The 22,775-nt window shown below is 29.9% G+C and overlaps 1 protein-coding gene and 2 pseudogenes across 3 annotated transcripts; 1 reads left to right on the forward strand and 2 right to left on the reverse strand.

Annotated features, from left to right (window-relative positions):
* Positions 1-4,847: 4,847 nt before the first annotated feature.
* On the reverse strand, positions 4,848-4,928 carry BDBG_18099 (annotated as a pseudogene). The gene has a single exon. The product of its transcript is annotated as a tRNA-OTHER (tRNA).
* Positions 4,929-10,687: 5,759 nt separating this feature from the next.
* BDBG_18100 lies at positions 10,688-10,776 on the forward strand (annotated as a pseudogene). Its single transcript has one exon. The product of its transcript is annotated as a tRNA-OTHER (tRNA).
* Positions 10,777-18,978: 8,202 nt separating this feature from the next.
* BDBG_18101 (uncharacterized protein) lies at positions 18,979-19,250 on the reverse strand (the record flags this gene model as incomplete). Its single annotated transcript, XM_031725684.1, has 1 exon — positions 18,979-19,250. A coding segment is annotated over one exon (271 nt), but the record flags the coding sequence as incomplete, so codon positions are not given.
* Between the last annotated feature and the right edge of the window lie 3,525 nt (positions 19,251-22,775).

Raw genomic sequence — 22,775 nt, forward strand, 5'->3', positions numbered from 1 at the left:
TTTATATTTAGCTGAAGAATCGAAGTTTGAAGATTTAGATAGTTAAGAGTTTCTTCTTTTTAAGCTTGTAGTTGTGAGTTTACTGACTTGACTATTCTCTTCAGTTCTAGATTTACTTCAAGCTTCATCTTTTCTTCAGTTCTTTTGAGTTCTTGAAGCAAACATACATTCTTTTGAGCTAGATGTATATTTTTCTTTACAATTAGAGCATTTAAGCAGAGTGTGTTGACATATTTCATCTCTTTTTAAGCATGTTTCATATTTATGCTTACTAGCTTTGTGATCTCTGATACAGAATGCACATTTTGAGTCTCTGAAATAAAAGATTGCAAAGTATTCATATCTTTGACAGTTTGAACACTGTGTTTGAGATTTGAAATTCATTCTTGAGTCTTTGTATTCATGAACTCTCATTTTCAAATCTACTACTCTTACTTCAGAGATCTTTGACTGTTCAAGTATCTTTATATATACTAGAACAGAGATATTTCTTCTGCTTTATCTAAACTCAATTGAATTTAGTTATACAGGCTCTTTTCTCAGTTGAATAGAGTTGTATTCTTCTAATTTATTTTTGAGAAGTAGTATTTCTTCTTCACAGTCAAAAATTTCAACTGAAATATTATAAAGAATGAATTTATCTCACTTTTCATCTCTCTTAGATAGAATTATTATATTTAATCAAGATTCTACTGCTGATTTTCAGAGATTCTCATTCTGAATAAGAAATTCTGCACTAAATTCAGACATTGTAGTCAGAATAATAGAGCTTTCAAAGAAGAATGACTCAATTGAAGGTATAACTGATTTTTGAACTTTAATATCAGTTATCAACTGAGAAAAGAACTGCTGATTAATTTCATTTCTGATTCTGAAAATAAGATTTGAGTTTAGCTTGTTTCTTTGCAAGATATTCTGATTTAAGACTTTGAGAATAAGTCTTCTATTTCTGAAGATTTGAAAGTTTTTCTTCTTTTACATTCTTTTCTTCACTTTTCTATCAATAGAAGTATGAGTATTATTCTTCTCAGTTTTCTCAGAATTTTAAGCATATTTTGAGACAGCAGATTTAGAGACAGCAGATTCAGCTGCTTGAGCATATATTTTCTTCTGATTCAAAGAAGAAGAAGAAGTAGAAAAGAAGAAAGAAGAATAAGATAAGAAGTCAGTGATTATACTAGAAATTTTCAATGTTTTTTAAACTGTGTTTGAAATTTCAAGTTTAAACTTGATCATCTTCTGTAGTTATCTAGTCTGAGTATGAAGAATTAACAGAACTTCTTTATTTATCTCACTCAGATACTGCTTTTTAAGAATCTTGCTTACTTTTTCAAGTTTCTGTATTTCAAGAACTTGTTATTTCTTTATTTCTTCTTTCTTTCTTCTCTTCAGAATTTCAATCTCAGAAATAGCATTTGAGAAAGCATCTTTTTTCACATCAACTGAGTGTATTTTTGAACTTATTATTCTCACTTAATGAAAAGTTGATCAGACTGTTTCAATTAAGATATGTATTGAAATCTTTTAAAAAGTTAATCAGACTGTGTCAATTAAGAGGTTTCTAAGTCTGTTTTCAATTGAAAAGTTGGTCAGACTATTTCAAAAGAAGAATAGCAGACTTTTGTGTATAAAACACCTGATTTTTTTCACACTAGTTCAGTAACTAGGTTAGATTTTTGAAGAGAATCTAATAAACTACAATTGATTTTTAAGATAAATTAATAAAATCTCTACAATCTCTTTCTTGAGATACAGTGAGAAAAAGTATGATATCAATTGATAATAAATCAGATAATATAACAGTTTTTAAGAGAAAAACTGATAAAAAATAAATCAATTTTTTACAGAGAAATTGATTAAAACTATTCAATTTTATTCTAAATTATTCAATTCTTCTCATACAATAAGTGTGTAACTCAAATCAGTTAATAAAGAGTATAAAAAAGAATTAAGTATTAATAAAAGCTCTTCAGTCACTGAAAAAGTAATTCTTACTTAAAAGAATATAAAATTATAACAGAAAACAGCTCTGTTTTTAATTCTTTGTAAGAATATTATATAAAACTCAGAGAAAAACATCTTACTTTTTCAAGAGAAGTAAAAAACTATTTCTAAGATCTTTTTCTTTGCATTAACTGCTGCAGAAGAATGAGATAGAAACTGCTAAGATATACACTACTGTATACTCTCTATCAAGACTTTCTCTCTTTAGAGTCTTGATATTATAGAGAATATAAGTCTGTTTCTATATAATAATATAAATATTATCAGCAGAATGTAGAGAAACTGATTATTTATATTTTCAAATAGAAGACTTTATCAATGATTATATCAATATAGAGTTAATTCTTAAATTCAATAGAAATATAGTATTACTGTTCTCAATCTCTTACAGAATCTATTAAACATTAAGATATTAAAACTAGATTTAATATATCTCACTATACAGGGATCAAAGGCTCAGTCAGACCTTGAGATATACTGATTTATAGTTTATTATGTCTGCTGATTATGTATTAAATACAGTTGCTGATGAATCTCTTTTATACTATTTCTCCTGAGAACGAGCCAGATTGCGAGAGGTGATACAAGGCTGAGACTTGGCATTGATGTCTAGATACACTGAAGACAGACTGCAGAGATTGCACTTCAGAAGTGACTGTTGATAATGTACTTGATATTATCACTGAGATATCTTTTTGTATTTTTCTGCTGAGGATGGGCCAGATTGAGAAGAGCGGTATGAGGGTGAGACTTGATGTTGATGTTTTGAAACATCAAAGATGAACAGGGTTTTCATGAAGATTGCTTCTCAGATATCTCCACAATTACAGATTGAGAATCTTTCAAATTTGAGAAGATTGATGCATATGACTAGGTCTCTTCACCTTACAATTTGTATGGCAATCTGACCCGGGGTTGTGGTGTGATAGGGAAGAATGAGAGATAATCTCACACAGGAGTTTTGAACAATATCTGATTCATATTTGGCTGAATAACTCCATCATCACACAGGGTATACAGTCAGTGATAGAGTCAAAATGCTTGTATTATTATTATTATTATTATTCTTCAATTATAGATGTATGCAGTCAGAGACTATGACATCTACCTGAGAATCTTTAGTTCTCAGAGTTTTTCCCATATCTATAGAGTCAACTATTATACATTTATCAATTTCAAATATGCAAAATCAGAAAATTCTAGCTCAGAATATAAAAACTGTTTATAAATTACAGTATTTCAACACCTTCTGATAGTTTGAAATCATTTGAAAATATTATGACAAAAGAAAAGAGAACATAGTCTTAAAGATAGACATATTAAATAGATAGAGAAAAGAACAGAAGAAAACAAGTACAGTAAAGAGAGACTATAACAAAACAAAATTATTAAAAGATAATATATAGCTGTTTTAACAGACTATATCTAGTCAACTTCCACCTCTTTATATTCAGATACTTCTGAATTCAGTCATTTTCTTGTAGCTGCTCTAGTTTCTGATAGAAAGTCTATTAAGTATTTAGTTCCTGTCTCAGTTGAGAATAAGAACCTCATATTTAATTGATTTAAATCATACTTCTTCTTTAATCTGACTCTGAGACTATTGTATAATGCATAATATATTATAATATACTCAGAATTTTCATTCACATTGCAGAATGAGCATGCTGTTGAATCAAATCTATCATTAAATCTTTATATATAAGATTTGAAATAATCATATTCTAGTTTCAGCTGAATTATAGATGAGAATATTTTCTTTTTACATTTAATTAAACAAGATTTTCACTTTGATTTTATCTTAAATCTTGAATAATATATACTCTTCTTTTGTTTCTGTCAGCTTTCATTTCACTTATTTAAACAAGATTCTTTTATCTTTCTCTTTATGAAAGATCAGAACACTGTTTTTTAAATAGATCTGCTTAATTCTGAACTCTTTTTTACAGCTGAATCAGTCAATTCATTATTATAAATATTCATATAAGCAGGAATTCAATACAGATGAATTATCAGTTTTAATATTCTTCTCTTTTGAATTTTCAAAACAGAGTTTAAAATCAGTTCAAGATTCATTTGATCATTATGAATCTGACTATTTTCAAGTCTTTTTAAAGCAGCTTGACTATCAGAGAATATTCATATCTCTTTCAAATCATTTTCTCTTTTATAAGACTACAGACACTAGTCACCTGCAGAATGCATCTTAAGCTAATTACATTTAATCCTCTATAATTAACTGATCACTGTGTCTGTCCTCTTAGGCCAGTCACTAATTTTCAGGGATGTTAGTTAATGACTATCACTGCCCACTTGGTGGCATACACACCAAGCTTCCAGTTGCTGATCTCGGCCTCATTAGATGCTCATAGGCCTATCAATCAGTCATTATGGCCTCACTCTGTGTTAGGGACTAATCATAGGCTTGATGACTGCAGTTCTCCCTGCCAGTATTAGGGCTTGGCACAGAGCTTGCAGGCTCTAGCCTATCAGAGTGCCCTGCCTAGGGCCTAGATACATGTCTAGGCCTGCTAGTCAGGTGGTTTTCAAAATCATTCCCTGTATTTAGAGGGGAGCTAGGCTCTGATGACAGCCCTAGTTAGGGACTCGCTTAAGTAGTGTATAACCACTATATTAGGCTTGGCTCTATATTGTTAGAACCTTGATGGGTGTACAGTAGAATAGTGAGACATTGACATCTCATGTCAGCCCTGGTGGGTGTTCGCAGGATCTCGCTTAACTAGTGACTTGACTTGCAGTAGGGAGTTCTACCCCGCACCAAGCCTTACTAATTAGGCTCAGCCTCTATTACATGGGGGCTTTCATGGGTAAGAAGTGGCAGGTGCCAGTGGTGGGATTCGAACCCACACACCCCTAATGTGTGCGGCCTTGGTTACCAGTCTTACCAACTGGGCCACGCTGGCTCAAAATGCTTGTATAATCGAGGGCTTTTCGATGAATCTATCAGCGGGTTCTTATTCGAAAAATCGAGTGAGTTCGTAGTGAAGCGGTTTGATGTGTATAAATAAATTTCTTAAAGAAGCATAAGAAAAGAAAGTTTTTAAAGCTTTTAACTATACTAAAATAAGAAGTGTAGTAAAACTTTCAATCTTAGAATATAAGTTTCAGAATGAATCATATACAGCAAACTCTTTTAAGAAAAAATGTCAAGCTTTTATAAGAACTCTCTTTCAAAATTATCAGATTCAGATTCAGAGAAAGAGAATATATCACTTCTTAACTATATTAATGAAAATGACTGGAAATGGCCTGATCTTACATAAGATGAATTAGAGTCAGCTCTCTTCTCAAGTTCAGTTAAAACTGCTGCAGGGCCTGATTCAATTAATTACTTAATTATTTAAAATATATACTTTTACTTAAAGAATGAATATTTTAAGCTCTTTTTCAATCTCTTGAAAAATGAATATTATTCTGAATACTGAAGAGAAGCTACTGAAGTGATTCTTATAAAATTTAATAGAAAAACTTTAATTTCTAAGAAATATAGAGTAATATCTCTATTAAACTGTCTAGAAAAGATTTTAGAAAAGATATTAACTACTTAACTATCTTTTATAATCTCTATCAGTAATTCTCTTTTATTCAGTGAATAAATAAGAGATAGAAAACAATGTTCTATAATTAACACTGTTCTCTCAGTTATTCATAATATTTAAATAATAAAGAATGAAGATCTGATCTCACCTGTAGTTTTTATTGATATAAAAGAAGGATTTAATCATGTTTCAAAGTCAAAGTTAATTCAGACTTTGAGAATGTTAAAACTGTCACTTTCTCTAATAAAATGAGTTCACTGTTTTATATCTAAAAGAATTATATAACTTTTCTTTGATGAAATGAAATAAGATAAGACTGAGAGAAAAATAGAAGTACTGTAAGAATCTTTAGTCTCACTTATTTTATTTACAATATACACTGCATATCTATTCAAAGATAGAAATATGAGAATAGTGTGATCTCTGAGTTATATAAATGATATTGATCTAGTCTACAGCTCAAAAACTATCAAAGAGAATTTGAAAGTGATTAAAGAAGCTGCAAAGAAAATCTTTGTTAGAGCAGATATCAATTAAATTCAATTTAATATGAATAAAACTGAGTTAATTCATTTCTTTTCTAGATTTAATAAGAAAGAACTATCTCTAACTCTTTTAAATAGAGAGATTAAGCTCAGTATGAATATCAAAGAATTAGAAGTATAATTAAACTCTAAGTTGAATTTTAAATATTACATTCAACAAAGAACTATCAAGACAGAAAGACTATTAAATAATATAATCAGACTATTAAATACAGAGAGAGATCTATTCTTCCAGGCTATGAGACAGTTATATATAGTCTGTATTATCTCAGTGACTGATTATGAAGTTCAAGTGTGATGAAATAATCAAGAGAATTTCACTGAACTCTTTCAAAGTCTGTAAAACAGAGCTTTGAGAAGAATTCTGAGAGTATTCAAATCATCTTCTATTAAAGCAATGAAAATTGAAGCTTCAATTTCTTCTTCTACTATTAGATTTGAAAAGATCTGTATGAACTATACTCTGAGAGTTATAAAGATAAGCTTAAATTATATAATCAGAGAAAGAGTCTCTTCTTCATTTTCATTAATTAACTCTGGAAATGAACAGAATTAAAATAGATTTCTTGATTGAAGTGAAAATAATTCTTCAAAGAAAATATCTTCTCAACTATACTGACTATACTCTCTGATTAAAGATTAATTTTCTTCTTTAAATATTGAAAAAGTTGATCATGAGAAGATATCTCTCTGAAGAGAAAAGCTTGAATCTCTTATAGACTTATAAATAAGTGAACTATCTAAGAAGAAAGAATATGAACAGTATTTGAAGAGAATTTTCACAATCAATATAGAAGAGTCTATTCTGATTTATTCAGATGACTTTAAAAATGAGAATTTGAATAGATTAGATACAGACATTGCTTATACTGAAGATAATATCAATTTTATCTCAGATTTCTGAAATTTAGACTGTGAATCTGAAGTCTTTGATACTGAACTATTTATAATAGTGAAAGCTTTCAAACTCATTAAAATAAAATCTTATAAAAGAGGAAATAGTTTGAAAGAGATGTAAATAGTCTCTGATAGTCAAGCTGCTTTGAAAAGACTTAGAAATAGTCAGATTCATAATAATTAAATGAATCTTGAACTGATCTTAAACTCTGTTTTGAAAATTCAAAAGAGAAGAATATCAAAACTGATAATTCATCTGCACTGAGTTTCTGCTCATATGAATATTTATTAGACTGGCCGCTGAGATCATGAATTTCATGTTTGATTCCATTTGGTCTGGTTCCATACATTTCTTGGCGTGAATCCCGCTGGGACTGGCTATCAAAAAAACATGTAAAGTGACTATATATCAGATCTTAAAATGAAACCATGACTTGAAAAAAATGAGAAAGTAGTCTTATTTGGTCCCATTTAGTCCCATTCTTGGCATAAAGTGACTATTTTTAGACATTTTAAGGTTTTTTCTAGACTATTTTTAATTTTTTAAAAAGTAACACTTTTTGATAATGCTCAAATGAGATTTAAAGTCATTTAAAGCAATAAAAATAATTTAAATTGAGAAGTGGAAATCATGATCTCATTTGAAAAATGTGACAAGAGTAGACAGTAAGTCTCACTGGAACAGTATGAGACTACTATCTAATGTTAAAACCGTGTAATGGGATCAGTCGAATTGGTAATGAGACTATCAAAAAATCTGGTCCTGGTCTCAGACACGGTCACACGGTCAGTCTAATATTTATGATAATGAATTGGCTGATTTAGCTGCAAAAAAGAGTGCATAATTAAGCAGATCTATTTAAAAAATTATGTCCTGATCTTTTATAAAGAGAAAAATAAAAGAATCTTGTTTAGACAAGTGAAATGAAAGCTGGCAGAAACAAAAGAAGAGTATACATTATTCAAGATTTGAAATAAAACCCAAGTGAAAATCTTGTTCAATTAAATGTAAAAAGAAAATATTCTCATCTATAATACAGCTGAAACTAGAATATGGCTATTTCAAATCTTATATACAAAGATTTGATAATAGATTTGATTTAATAAAATACTCATTCTGCAATGCAAATGAGAATCCTGAGTATATTGTAATGTACTGTGCATTATACAATAGTCTCAGAGTCAGATTGAAAGAGAAGTATGATCTAAATCAATTAAATATGAGATTCTTATTCTCAACTGAGACAGGAATTAAATCCTTAATAGCCTTTCTATCAGAACCTCAAGCAGCTATAAGAAAATGACTAAATTCAGAAATATCTGAATATGAAGAGGAGGAAATCAATCAGATATAGTCTGTTAAAACAGCTATATACTCTCTTTTAATAATTTGTCTTGTTACAGTCTCTCTTTACTTTATCTTTTTCTTTTAATTCCTTTCTATCTATCTATTTAATGTGTCTATCTTTAAGACTGTGTTCTCTTTTCCTTTGTCATGATATTGTCAAATGGTTTCAAAGTATCAGAAGATGTTAAGACACTGCAATTTGTAAACAGTTTTTGTATTCTGAGCTCAAATTTTCTGATTTTGCATATCTGAAATTGGTGAATGTATAATAGTTAACTTTACAGATATAGGAAAAACTCTGAGAACTAAAAGTTCTCAGATAGATGTCATAGTCTCTGACTGCATACATTTATAATTGAAGAATAATAATAATAATACTAATATAAACTAGAATAGAGACATTTCTTCTGATTTATCTGAATTTAATTAAATTCAGTTATACAGACTTCTTTCTCAGTTAAATAGAATTGTATTCTTTTAACTCATTTTTAACAAGTAGTATTTCTTTCTCACAGTCAAAAATTTCAACTGAAATATTATAAAGAATAAATTTATCTCACTTTTCATCTCTTTCAGATAGAATTATTGTATTTAATAGAGATTCTAATACTGATTTCTAGATATTCTCATTTTCAATAAGAAATTCCGCACTGAATTCAGACATTGTAGTTAGAATGATAGAGTTTTCAAAGAAAGATGACTCAATTGAAGCTATAACTAATTTTTAAACTTTAATATTATATATTAACTGAGAAAAGAACTGCTGATTAATTTCATTTCTAAGTTTAAAAATGAGATTTGAGTTCAGCTTGTTCTTCTGTAGAATCTCTCTATATAACACTTTGAGAATAAGTCTTCTATTTCTGAAGATTTGAATATTTTTCTCTTTTTACATTTTCTTCTCTTCTTTCTTATGAAGAGAAGTATGAGCATTTTTTCTCTAAGTACTTTCAGAGTTTTAAGCAGATTTTAAGATAGTGGGTTTAGAAACAGCAGATTCTGCTGCAGTGCTGCTTAAGTATATGTTTTTTTCTGATTTGAGAAAGAAAAAGATGAAGAGAAGTCAGTGATTATACTAGAAGTTTTCAATGTTTTTTAAACTGTATTTGAAATTTCAAGCTTGAACTTAATCACTTTCTGTAGTTATCTAGCCTGAGTATGAAGAATTAATAGAACTTCTTCATTTATCTCAATCAGACACTGTTTTTCAAGAATTTTACTGACTTTTTCAAGCTCTTGTATTTCAAGAACTTGTTATTTCTCTACTTCTTCTTTCTTTCTTCACTTCAGAATTTCAATCTCAGAAATAGTATCTGAGAAAGCATTTTTTTTCACATCAACTGTGTGTATTTTTGAACTCATTTTTCTCACTCAATGAAAAGTTGATCAGACTGTTTCAATTGAGAGATTTATTAGTCTATTTTCAATTGAAAAGTTAGTCAGATCATTTCAAAAGAAGAAAGACTCTTATGTATAAAATATCTGATTTTTTTCACACTAGTTCAGTAACTAGGTTAGATTTTTGAAGAGAATCTAATAAACTAAAATTGATTTTTAAGATAAATTAATAAAATCTTTACAATATCTTTCTTGAGATACAGTGAGAAAAAGTATAATATCAAATAATAATAAATCAGATAATATGACAGTTTTTAAGAGAAAAACTAATAAAAAATAAGTCAATTTTTTACAGAGAAATTGGTTAAAACTATTTAATTTTATTCTAAATTATTCAATTCTTCTTTCACCACAAGTGTGCAACTTAAATCAGTTAATAAAAAGTGTAAAAAAGAATTAAGTATTAATAAAAGCTCTTCAGTCACTGAAAAAGTAATTCTTACTTAAAAGAATGTGAAATTATGACAGAAAATAACTCTGTTTTTATAGAGAATATAAGCCTGTTTCTATATAATAATATAAATATTACTAGCAGAATGTAGAGGAACTGATTATTTATATTCTAAGATAGAAGACTTTATCAATGATTATATCAATATGTGATTCAGAAGAACGTATGACTGCCGGATAATAACGCGGCCGCTTCCGAACACACTTACGAATGTAAAGGGGCCTAGCGGCCACTAATTAATTTAGATAACATATATAAGAAGCCGGCATACGCCTGTAATTATACACTGGCTCAAGGAACCTTTGAATCACATCTGATAGCATGTCTAAAAACTGGTGAGAAGCACAGGCTTCTTCAAGACATGATAATTTCATCTACAAAGTGATTTGTAGTTATCATATCAGTGTGATTCTAAAACATCTCAAAAGATAGTGTATAAAGAAGCAGTGAGTGAAAGAGCATCTGATTAATACTGCTCTGCTTGGCCCCGGTGGCCGAATGGTTAATGCGGCCACCTGGTAGCGCCTTGGCGTGGGAAACCAAGGCGCGTGGGTTCGAAACCCACAGGGGATACATTAAATCCGGAACTCAAGCACCTCAGGTTCCTAATAAATACAGAGGTGTACAAATCGCTTCAATGAATCGCTCTATGTTCCTGGGCTGGGAAGTTATTATCGCATGTATCTAATTGTCACTCCTTTGTATTTTCTTATTTTCTTGTTATCTTGGCGTGGTCTCAACACCTGTATTTCCTCCTGTATAACCAACACTTGACCTGTATTTAACATCACGCAAGGACTCATCATAAGCTCCGCTTGCATATGAGTATAATGGAAGAATAATAATAATAATAATAACTGCTCTGCTTGTTGAAGAAAAACTTCACACTCAGGCAAATGCTATATATGCAAACAGATGAGATATGAGAAAGAGAATGCAAGTGATAAATCAGATTCAAAGAAAACTGCTCTCTATTCAGAAGAATAAAAGAGAGATGATTATCACTGAAGTTGTACAATGATTATAGGAAACAGAAATCAGAAATTATATAATAATATAATCATATAATGATATAATGATATAATGATATAATAATAGACATTGTACAATCAATGAGAAATCACTGAAATGAACATCTCTTCTAGTCAATACGAACACTCTTCTCTGCTATCTGAACTGGAAGATATGCAGAACCTCTCAGAGAGTTTACTTAAAGTAGTAAGAAAAACAGCTGAGACTGCTGAATCAGAATCAAAGCTTCATACATATACAAGAATTCTAAACAAGATTAAGGCCTTGTATACACAGTGACAGACTGAGATGAAAGCTAAGTAACAATTGATATTCATCACTGATCAAGCATTCACTATGAAGAGCTTTACTGACACAATTATTATCATCAATAAGAATAGGGAAAATCAGGTCATAAATCTGTAGTGAGAGATCAAATGTTTACACAGACAGACAATCATACTGAATCTGAAGATTTCACTATAATTATTCATGATCTTATCAGAAGTGTACACATTATCTGAGATTACTATGCAGAATAAGAATCTGAGTATGAAATATATCAAGCTAGAAGATCTGCTAAAGTCACTAAGCTTTAATAGCAACTGAAAAAATGATGCTGCAATCAGCTGACTAAGTCAGATGTGATTATATTATCAGATTGAATGTGAACTCACAGATAGATAGTTAACAGAATTTTAACAAGTCTTAAGATCTGTCATATTTCTATATGAAAAAGTGAAGTCATTATAAATAACTGATAAAAAGATGAATCTCACAGACTTAGAGTAATATTCATTCTTATAAACATGAAATGAGTTTTTCAAATGAATCTTGCACAACTTTGAGAAAGTGAATGTATAAGATAAGTGTTATAAATACTTCACTGAGTGTAGATAAATGAGTAATCTTATATTATACTTCACACACTTCAGCTTACACTATTTTGCATTGAATAAAGAGCTTTCAATATCTTTCTATTTACAGATCTTCATTCATAATCTTATATCTGAGTTGAGAGTGAAATGAAAATACTTAATCATATAATCAGACACAGTGAAAGAAGTATATAATATTCTCATTATATAGAAATAAGTGAGTCAATTATAATAGAAAATACTGTAATTGAGTATATCTCAGTGAAGAACAGATAATCAGACTTCTATGATACAAGTCACACACTCAGATACAATAAATCTAGATTTGAATACTATTGCTAAAGCACTGAATTCTCTGAAAAAGAAATTCTCTGAGTGAAAATCTTGATATTATAAGCATCAAGCTTACTTCAACTGCAGATATTAAAATCATGATGCAAAAGATTGCACACAGCATGCACAGTTAAGAGAAATAAGAGAGTTAAAAAACTAGCAGAATCAGAGAGCTCAGAGACACTTACTGATATTCTATGAAAAGTCTTCAAAGTGAAAGAGATGTCTGTGTTAGATAATTCTCTGAATTCTGCAAATATCAAGAGAAAGCAGGCTCTTGAATAAGATATAAGTGAGGATGAAGAAGCAGACACTTATCTCAATGTCTTAAGACTTGAAATATTAATGTATAGAGAGCACTTAAATAAGAATTAAGAGATGACTGCAAAAGTATTAACAGATACAGAAGCTTCTATACAATATATTAGTAATTATATAATTCAAAGACTAAAAGAGATTCATTAAGTGAAGAATCTCTGATATATAAGATTGTCTGATAACTGATATTTAGTATCACTCACAAGAGTAAGAGTTCTCTTACACTTCAGAGAATAATCTTGCTATATTTAAGTGTGAGAGCTGCAGAACATGAAATACAATCTTATTCTCAGACTCAATTGATTTCAAAGATTCAATTCACAGATATAATAATGTACATGTCATATGTAGTTAACTGACAGAAAGAAAACAGTTCATATGATTCTATCAACTGATATGAGAAGAACATTTCACATCTCTAATATAGAAGAGTTAAATCTGCTTATACATTAATAAGTAAAGAGAATAATTCACAAGATCTCATCTAAAAGCATTCTGTATATTATATGAGACCTGAAAGTGGAGAAAATCAAGATAAAGAATATATAAGACAATAAGTGTATGAAGAAACTTCTGAATAAGTATGAAAAGATCTTCTGAACAGATCTTTTATCAGAATTACTGCAGAAATGAGAATTCATAAATAAGATTAACACAGAGAATGTGAAACCAGTCAATTAAAATATATACTCTCTATCACAGACACATCTTAAAGAACAGAAGTGTCAGATCACAGATCTTCTAAAACATAATCTTATATAACTCTCATCAAGCACATGAGGTTTCTCAGTTCTATTTATAAAAAAGACAGATGAAGAGTGATGAATGTATATCAATTATTAAGCACTTAACAAGCTTATAATCAAAAACAGACACTTATTATCACAGATTCAATAACAGTTGAATACAGTCAAAAACATCTGATATCTATCAAAGATTAATCTTCTTTCAGAATATTGACAGATCTGTATAGATAAACTATCAGTATTACAAATCACATTTAATATGTAATAAGAGAAGTTTGAATTCCTGATAATATTATTCAGTCTGATAAATGCACTTATTATCTTTCAAATGATGATGAATATGATTCTTCATAAACAGAATAAAATCTCATATCTTGTATATCTGAATAATATTCTAGTCTTCTCAAACTTATACAATGAATATTTGAAGTATCTTGATGAAATACTTATAACTCTGACAGAGTATAAGCTCTACATTAAATCAACAAACTGTGTGTTTGAAATGAAAGAGTTGAAGTTCATAGAATATGTAGTGAGTGATAACTATATATATCTCATCTCAGAGAAATTGAATGTTATAGTGAATTAATCATGACTGAGAAATATATATCATGTATAACAGTTTCTTGAGTTAGTTTTATATTACTGCAGATTTATCAAGGATTTCATATAAATATCTGTATCACTCTCAGATCTCTTAAGCAAAATAGATACAAATCTGCAAAAGAAGAAGTTTTATTCAATTATCTGAAATGCTGTGTATGAAGAGGTCTTTCTCACACTGAGAGAATATATAATAATATTCTTAGTGCTTATTCAATCAGACTGTAATAAACCTTTCTACATTGAGATGAACATATTCAAATGAGCTATAAGAGATACTCTTCTGCAGATGAGTAAGAATGACAAGCTGCATCTGATGATGTATAATGATAGAAAACTATTAGACATCAAGCTCAATTATTCAGTGTATGAAAAGAAATTGCTAGTAATCAAGCATGCACTGACATTGTAAGATAGATATATTGACAATGAGTATATAACAATAATGATCACAGATTATAAAAGCCTTATCTATCTATAATTGATGATAAAATCTTTTAAATGCTTAGCATGTTGAATCTCAGAGTTTTAAGTGTATAATCTTCATATCAAGTACTGAAAGAAATCAGATACTGTGATATCTGATACAATCAGTCACAGACCTGATTTCATGAGTGAGAATTCTGTGAATGAAATATAAGAGAAGTTCATATTAAACACACTGAGAGAATGCAAGAAATCAGAATAAGTGAATATAATAATCTCTTGCTTAAAGAATGATAAGATGTCAGATAATAAGCATCTTATGAAAGTGATAGAAGAGATACTTTCAAACTTCATACTGAGAAAATTGAAAAATGATGTTATACTTTATCATGATCTAGAATATGTAGAAGCTCTCTATCTGAAACATTCATTTAGATGTGACTTAATAACTCATATATACAAGGAATTCAGTCACTTAGAAAGCTCTGAACTCATGAGTGTACTTAAATCAAGAGTATACTGATCAAGCATGACTGAGAATATTCAGACATACACTCATGAGTGTCTGAATTATCAGGTCATGAAAGAATCTAAGAAAGGATTAGAATGTGAGAAAGTATAATATCAGATGAAATATATAATACAACTGTTTAAATGATAAGAAATGAATCTCATAGACATATTATCATGAATGTCAAATGAAAATCATTGAATAATTACTGCTATTGACTATGCTACTGACTGGCTAGTTGTGAAAGCAGTTTCAGAGATAATAGAGAAGATAATAATGAAGTTTCTATATAATGAGATCTATATCAACTATGAAATATCATGTAAGATTCTAACTGATAATGATATGAATCTCATAGAAGAAGCAGTGAGACATTTCATGAGCCAGTTACAGATAAGACATTGTAGAACAATATTATATCACTCACAGATAAACAGAAAGATGAAACACTTAAATGAAATCCTGAATAATATGCTGATCAAATATCTAGTGAACAAGCCTATGAGATTATGAGATGAATATCTCAGTCAGGCACTATTAGTCACACAAATTCAGCAGTGTACAGTCTTCAAGTGTTCATTATTCTATCTGTTGTATGAATTGCATCTGTGCATTTCAGAGAATGCTTTGAAAAAGGTGAGAAAGAAAACAACAGTTGCAGATGTAACAGTCACAGACACAGTAGTCATAAACATAGAATCAAGATTGAAAGAGATCAGTCACATACATGTAAAAGCTAATGAGTTACTTCTGAACTGAGCAATTCAATTGAAAAGAATACAAGACTTACTAGTTAAGAAATTGAGTCTCAAGATGAGAATGCAAGTTCTCATACATAATAAGAGTTCTGAGAAGTTCCAATCTAGATGATTCGAGTCATATAAAATACTTAAATCATATTCTCTGAGAATATACATATTGAAAGAATCAGAGAGATGAATCTTATATAACTTAATAAATAATTCACATTTTATAAAGACAAAGATGTAAGACTCAAGCAGATTAAAATTATTCATAGCACTATTATCAGTATTGAAAAAGAAGAGACTTACAATTGAAAAGTCTTACAAAGTAAGAGAAATCATAGACACTTATAAATCAGATAATCTTACTTATTTCAATCTTTTCATAATTATAAGAAAAGAATAGAAAGTAATGAAGAAATCAGATGAACATCACACTTTAATAAGTAATAAGACTGTAGTCACTTATATGATAATATACTGCAAACAGCAGATGCAATGCAGTAAAGAATGATATCAGAGCAGCAGACTTACACATAAATCAGATTACAGAAGAAAAAGAAATTCAGAGTTGAATTCAACTGTTTACATCAGTTCAATTACAGAGATAACAGAGAATAAAGTATCTGAAACATTTGCAGATATATGAGATCAAGTCATCTCAATCTCTGAGAATGCTCAGAGATCAAATAAGGTTAGTTTTAATGAATTATTCACTGTAGTAGTCTGAGTGAGTGAAGAGAGACAGTATAATGTGTGAGACAGAATCATAAGAGATGAAAGCTGCTGAATCTAGTCACTGAACACTGTATTATATAGAGATCATGTAAGAGTAGTGACTAGCAGATAAAGAAAAAGCATAAGAAAAGAGAAGAGATAATGAATTGATTATTAACTGTAAGAGTCAGCTACAAAAGATAAATGTTATCATACATATCTTATTCATTTTCATATATCACACATTTAATCTATTTTCAATATCATATCATCTGAAAAACATCAAAAATAAAGAAAATCTCAAAACTCAAGATCTGTAAGAGATTCAAGAGCTGCAAGCTGCTCTTATAATAATATCATGCATATCTCTGATTTCTCTATCACTCTATGTATAACATTAATGTCATTTATCACAAGATTGGCTGAAATGCTAATATAGAAATGCATACATATGTGTGTAGAAAAATTGAAGAAGAGTATAAAACTTGCAGAATCAGAAGCTAAGACAGAGAGAGTGAAGATGAAAGAAATGAAAGAAGAAGAAAATACAGAATCAGATGAATAACAGTGAGAGTCACTCAGAGCTGAACACTTATAACTTAGTGTATGCACAATCTTCTCTGCAGAGAAGAGAGAGAAAATAATAAGAGAAGCTTGAAAGTAAAAGAAGATAGTCTCAGCAGTGTGATCATCTTCAATTAGAATAATCTATGACATCAGAGCAACTAAGAATCATTATTAGTGTATAAAAATCATAAAATCAGAGATAAGAACAGTTACTGAATGAACATCTACTGGTCTTAGAGTTGTATATATAATTACAACACATACAAGGCTTCTCAGAAAGAGAGAGAGAGATATGAGAGAATGCAGAATGCAGAATACAGTGTGTGAACAGCTCATTTTCATAATAATATCTCAGACAAGATGTACAAGTCTCATACTTATAAATATAAAAGAGTATAATATCTGTGTTTCTATTTCTGAAAATATGAATATTCTTCACCTGCATTATAAAGTCAGATGATAGATGTCAGAGAATAGACTGATACAGATCTATTATCTTAAAGAAATTTATCAGAGCAGATGTACTCATAATATTGAATTTAACAGTTATGAAAAGTTTCTTAGTGTCTGTGAATATCATGACTTCATATATAATAAAACTCATAATGATTTTCTCTAAGAACAGAAAAATCAGTGTCAGAAAGAAAAGATGAAAAAAGAAAAGACTTACAATCTTAATACTATTAAAGAGAAGAGTGATTCTCTGATATAAATGAACAATTATCTTATTATAAATATTTAAAATTAATGTAATAATTAATGTCTGTGACTGAGCTTTAAATAGTTATGTTGTACACAGTCTTCATGTAATAAATTGTTCTAGAGATTGATAAGCAGAGTGAGAGTGTACACACTGAGAAACAGGGTTCATCAAGTCTACATAATATCTCCTTGAAATGAGAAGAGCTGATAATGAAAGCAGAAGCAGCAGTAGAGACAGAGAGAGCAGAAGTAGCAGAAGTGAGAGTCACAGGAACAGAGGTAGCAGAAGTGAGAGAACTGGAAAAAGAAGCAAGAGTAGAAGATTGAGAAGAAGTGACAGAGGGAGAAACAGCAGTAGAAGAGATAGAGAGAGATGTAAGAGATCTGATCACACATGATACAGACAATTTCTTTATTATCATGTTCTTCAAGTTCTCAATCAATGATTCAACATTGAGATATTTACTGTTATGAGCAGACACAGATCTGTCAATATGTGAAGATTCTATGTAAATAAAAACAAATATATCAGCATCTATGTCTACATTAAATCATGCTACAGAATATGATCAGAAGCCTGATGAGAAGAAAAATGATTGAGAGTAGACTGACCGTGTGACCGTGTCTGGGACCAGGACCAGATTTTTTGATAGTCTCATTACCAATTCGACTGATCCCATTACACAGTTTTAACATTAGATAGTAGTCCCATACTGTCTCAGTGAGACTTACTGTCTACTCTTGTCACATTTTCCAAATGAGACCATGATTTCCACTTCTCAATTTAAATTATTTTTATTACTTTAAATGACTTTAAATCTCATTTGAGTGTTATCAAATGGTGTTACTTTTTAAAAAATTAAAAATAGTCTAAAAAAAACCTTAAAATGTCTAAAAATAGTAACTTTATGCCAAGAATGGGACTAAATGAGACCAAATGGAACCACTTTCTCATTTTTTTCAAGTCATGGTTCCATTTTAAGATCTGATATATAGTCACTTTACATGTTTTTTTGATAGCCAGTCCCAGCGGGATTCACGCCAAGAAATGTATGGGACCAGATCAAATGGGATCAAACGTGAAATTCATGGTCCCGGCGGCCAGTCTAATTGAGAGTGTATAAGAAGATGAAGAAGATGTGTCATCTATGAAAGTACATTCTGATAATTATTAGAAGATAAACAAGTCTCAGTCATGTTTTATAACACATTACACTTACTACTAACAAACTGTTTGATATGAGCACTATGATGATGCTTGTTATGAGAATGAGAAGTTATTATCAGAAATGTGTATAATATAATAGATAAACAGATAGAAGGTATTGAATAGAAGAAGAGACAGAAATCTTGAATAAGATGATAATGTTCAATGATAATGATAATGAAGAAGATAATTGAAGAATGAAAAAAGTTAGTGAATAAGTAATGCAATATAGTGAAAGTTTCTTTGTGAGAGTATATAAGAAGTGCTAGCTGAATCAGAGATAGACTGTACAATTACAAACACTAGCAGCACACTAATCTGCATGAGGCTAGAGCTTACATCATGATTATATGAGCATGACTGAATCTGATGAGAGAGAATGTGATTTGAAAGAATGTACAATCACTGAATAATAACACAGCTGCTTCTGAACACACTTACAAATGTAAAGAGGCCCTAGCGGCCACTAATTAATTTAGATAATGTATATAAGAAGCCCGCGTACGCCTGTAATTGTACGCTGGCTTAAGCAATCTTTGAATCACAAATATAGAGTTAATTCTTAAATTTAATAGAAATCTAATATTACTGTTCTTAATTTCTTGCAGAATCTATTAAATATTGAGATATTAAAACTAGATTTAATAGATCTCACTGTGCAGAGATTAAAGACTCAGTCAGATCTTGAAATATACTGATTTTATAGTTATTAATATATTATTATTCACTGATTATGTATTGAATACTGTTACTGAGATATCTTTTTGTATTTTTCTGCTAGAGATGAGTCAGATTGAGAGAGATGATACAAGAATGAGACTTGATATTAATATCTTGATACATCAAAGACAGACAGAGTTTTCACAGAGATTACACTTCAGATATATCTATTGATTATATACTTAATATTATTACTAAGATATCTTTTTATATTTTTCTGCTGAGAATGAGCCAGATTGAGAAGAACAGTATGAGAGTGAGACTTGATATTAATGTTTTGAAACATCAAAGATAGACAGAGTTTTCACAGAGATTGTTTCTCAGATATCTTCATAATTACAGATTAAGAATCTTTCAAAATCAAGAAGATTGATGCATATGACTAGGTCTCTTCATCTTACACTTTATATGACAATTTGGCCTGGAGTTGTGATGTGATAGAAGTGAAAAGGGGATAATTTCACACAGAAGTATTGAACAATATCTGGTTCATGTTTGACTGAATAACTTCATCATCACATGAGGTATGCAGTCAGTGATAGAGTCAAACTGCTTGTATAATTAAGAGCTTTTTAATGAATCTATCAGCGGGTTCTTATTCGAAAAATTAAGCGAGTTCATGATGAAGCGGTTAGTTGATGAAAATCTGCAACTATGTTTATACAGAAGAAAACAGAAGATTTATAGAATTAATATAAATTATAAACAAAGAATTAAATCTTTGCAGAGATAGATTATATTACATTTCTATAAAAAATGTTTTATTGTATTACAGTAGCAGCAATTGCAGCAATTAAAGCTGTAATTACCTGCTTAATAAGTGATGACTATCTATACAGGTCATTGCAGCTTTTCATATAGCCTCAGTGACTGAATGGTTAATGCGGCCATCTGGAATTGCCTTGACATGAAAAATCAAGATGTGTGAGTTCGAAACCGCAGGGAATACATTAATCTGAAACCTAAGCATCTCAGGTTTCTAATAAATACAGAGGTGTACTTTAATAAAATCGCTTTCTGAGCTGGGAAGTTATTATCACATGTATTTAATTGTCACTTCTTTGTATTTTTCTATATTCTTGTTATCTTGACATGGTCTTTACACCTGTATTTTCCTCCTGTATAACCAACACTTGGCCTGTATTTAACATCACGCAAGGACTCATTATAAGCTCCGCTTGCATATGAGTGTAATAAAAGAATAAAAAATATCTTAATACACACAAGTCTCTGTGTGCAAAGATGTTGTAAAGCTAAGCTCAAAACAGAAAACTCTGCAAGATTAATTTTACAGCTTATTATTAATAATAATAGAAGAAATATAACTGTAAAAACAAATAAAGATTTATTTTTCAGTGCAAAAGCCTCAGCTAACTAAGTAAGGAAAAAAATAAAAAACATCTCATTCTGCTCTGCTCTGTCTTATCAGCTTATATATCATTCTCAGAAACAGTTTGAATAATCTGAAGAAGGCTTATAATAGTTTTGAATTTAATCTTCAGAGCTGTATTCTTCTTATACAGAGTCTCATTTTCAATATGAAGAGTTAAAATCTTAATATTATAACTGTCAATTAACTTAACACTTGCTATCTGTTTTTTCAAGACTCTAGTCTCTGTATTCTCAGTCACAGAGCATTTCTTGAATAAGCTCTTCTTCTTAACTTTCTTTCTCTTTTCATTCTTCTTCTTCTTTTCTTTCACTTTATCATTCTTCTTATCAACATTGACTATGTATAACACACCGCTCCACCACGAACTCGCTCAATTTTTCGAATAAGAACCCGCCAATAGATCCATCGAAAGGCCCTCGATCATACGAGCATTTTGACCCCATCGCCGACCGGATACCCCGTGTGGTGGTGGAGATATCCAGCCAAATGTGAACTAGATGTTGTTCGAAACTCCCGTGTGGGATTATCCCCTGTTCATCCCTACCACATCACAACCCCAGGCCAAAGTGTCATACAAATTGTAAGATGAAGAGACATAGTCATATACATCAATCTTCTTGATTTTGAAAGATCTTCAATCTGTAATTGTGAAGATATCTGAGAAGCAATCTCTGCGAAAACCCTGTTCATCTCTGATGTTTCAAAACATCAATACCAAGTCTCACCCTTGTATCATCCTTCTCAATCTGGCCCATCCCTGGCAGAAAAATACAAAAAGATACCTCAGTAATAATATTAAGCATATAATCAATGAACACTTCTGAAGTGCAATCTTCATAATCTGTTGTCAGTGTATCTAGACTTCAACATCAAGTCTCACCCTTGTACTATTTCTCTCAATCTGACTCATTTCTGACAGAATAATACAAAAAGATATCTCAGTAACAGCATTGAATACATAATCAGCAGACAATGAGTCAACAGCACATCAATAACTATAAAATCAGTATATCTCAAGATCTGACTGAGCCTTTGATCTCTGTACAGTGAGATATATTAAATCTAGTTTTAATATCTCAATATTCAATAGATTCTGTAAGAAATTGAGAACAGTAATACTAGATTTCTATTAAATTTAAGAATTAACTTTATATTAATATAATCATTGACAAAGTCTTCTATTTTAAGATATAAATAACCAGTTTCTCTACATTCTGCTGATAATATTTATATTATTATATAGAAACAGACTTATATTCTCTATAATATCAAGACTCTGAAGAGAGAAAGTCTTGATAGAGAGTATATAGTAGTATATATCTTAGCAGTTTCTATCTTATTCTTCTACAGCAGTTAATGCAAAAAAAAAAAAAAAAAAAGATCTTAGAAATAGTATTTTACTTCTCTTGAAAAAGTAAGATGTTTTTCTCTGAATTTTATATAATATTCTTACAAAGAATTAAAAACAGAGCTGTTTTCTGTCATAATTTCATATTCTTTTAAGTAAGAATTACTTTTTCAGTGACTGAAGAGCTTTTATTAATACTTAATTCTTTTTTACACTCTTTATTAACTGATTTGAGTTGCACACTTATTGTGTGAGAAGAATTGAATAATTTAGAATAAAATTGAATAGTTTTAATTAATTTCTCTGTAAAAAATTGATTTATTTTTTATCAGTTTTTCTCTTAAAAACT

This window comes from Blastomyces gilchristii (genome assembly GCF_000003855.2).
Source record: "Blastomyces gilchristii SLH14081 genomic scaffold supercont1.68, whole genome shotgun sequence".
Lineage (NCBI taxonomy): Eukaryota > Fungi > Ascomycota > Eurotiomycetes > Onygenales > Ajellomycetaceae > Blastomyces > Blastomyces gilchristii.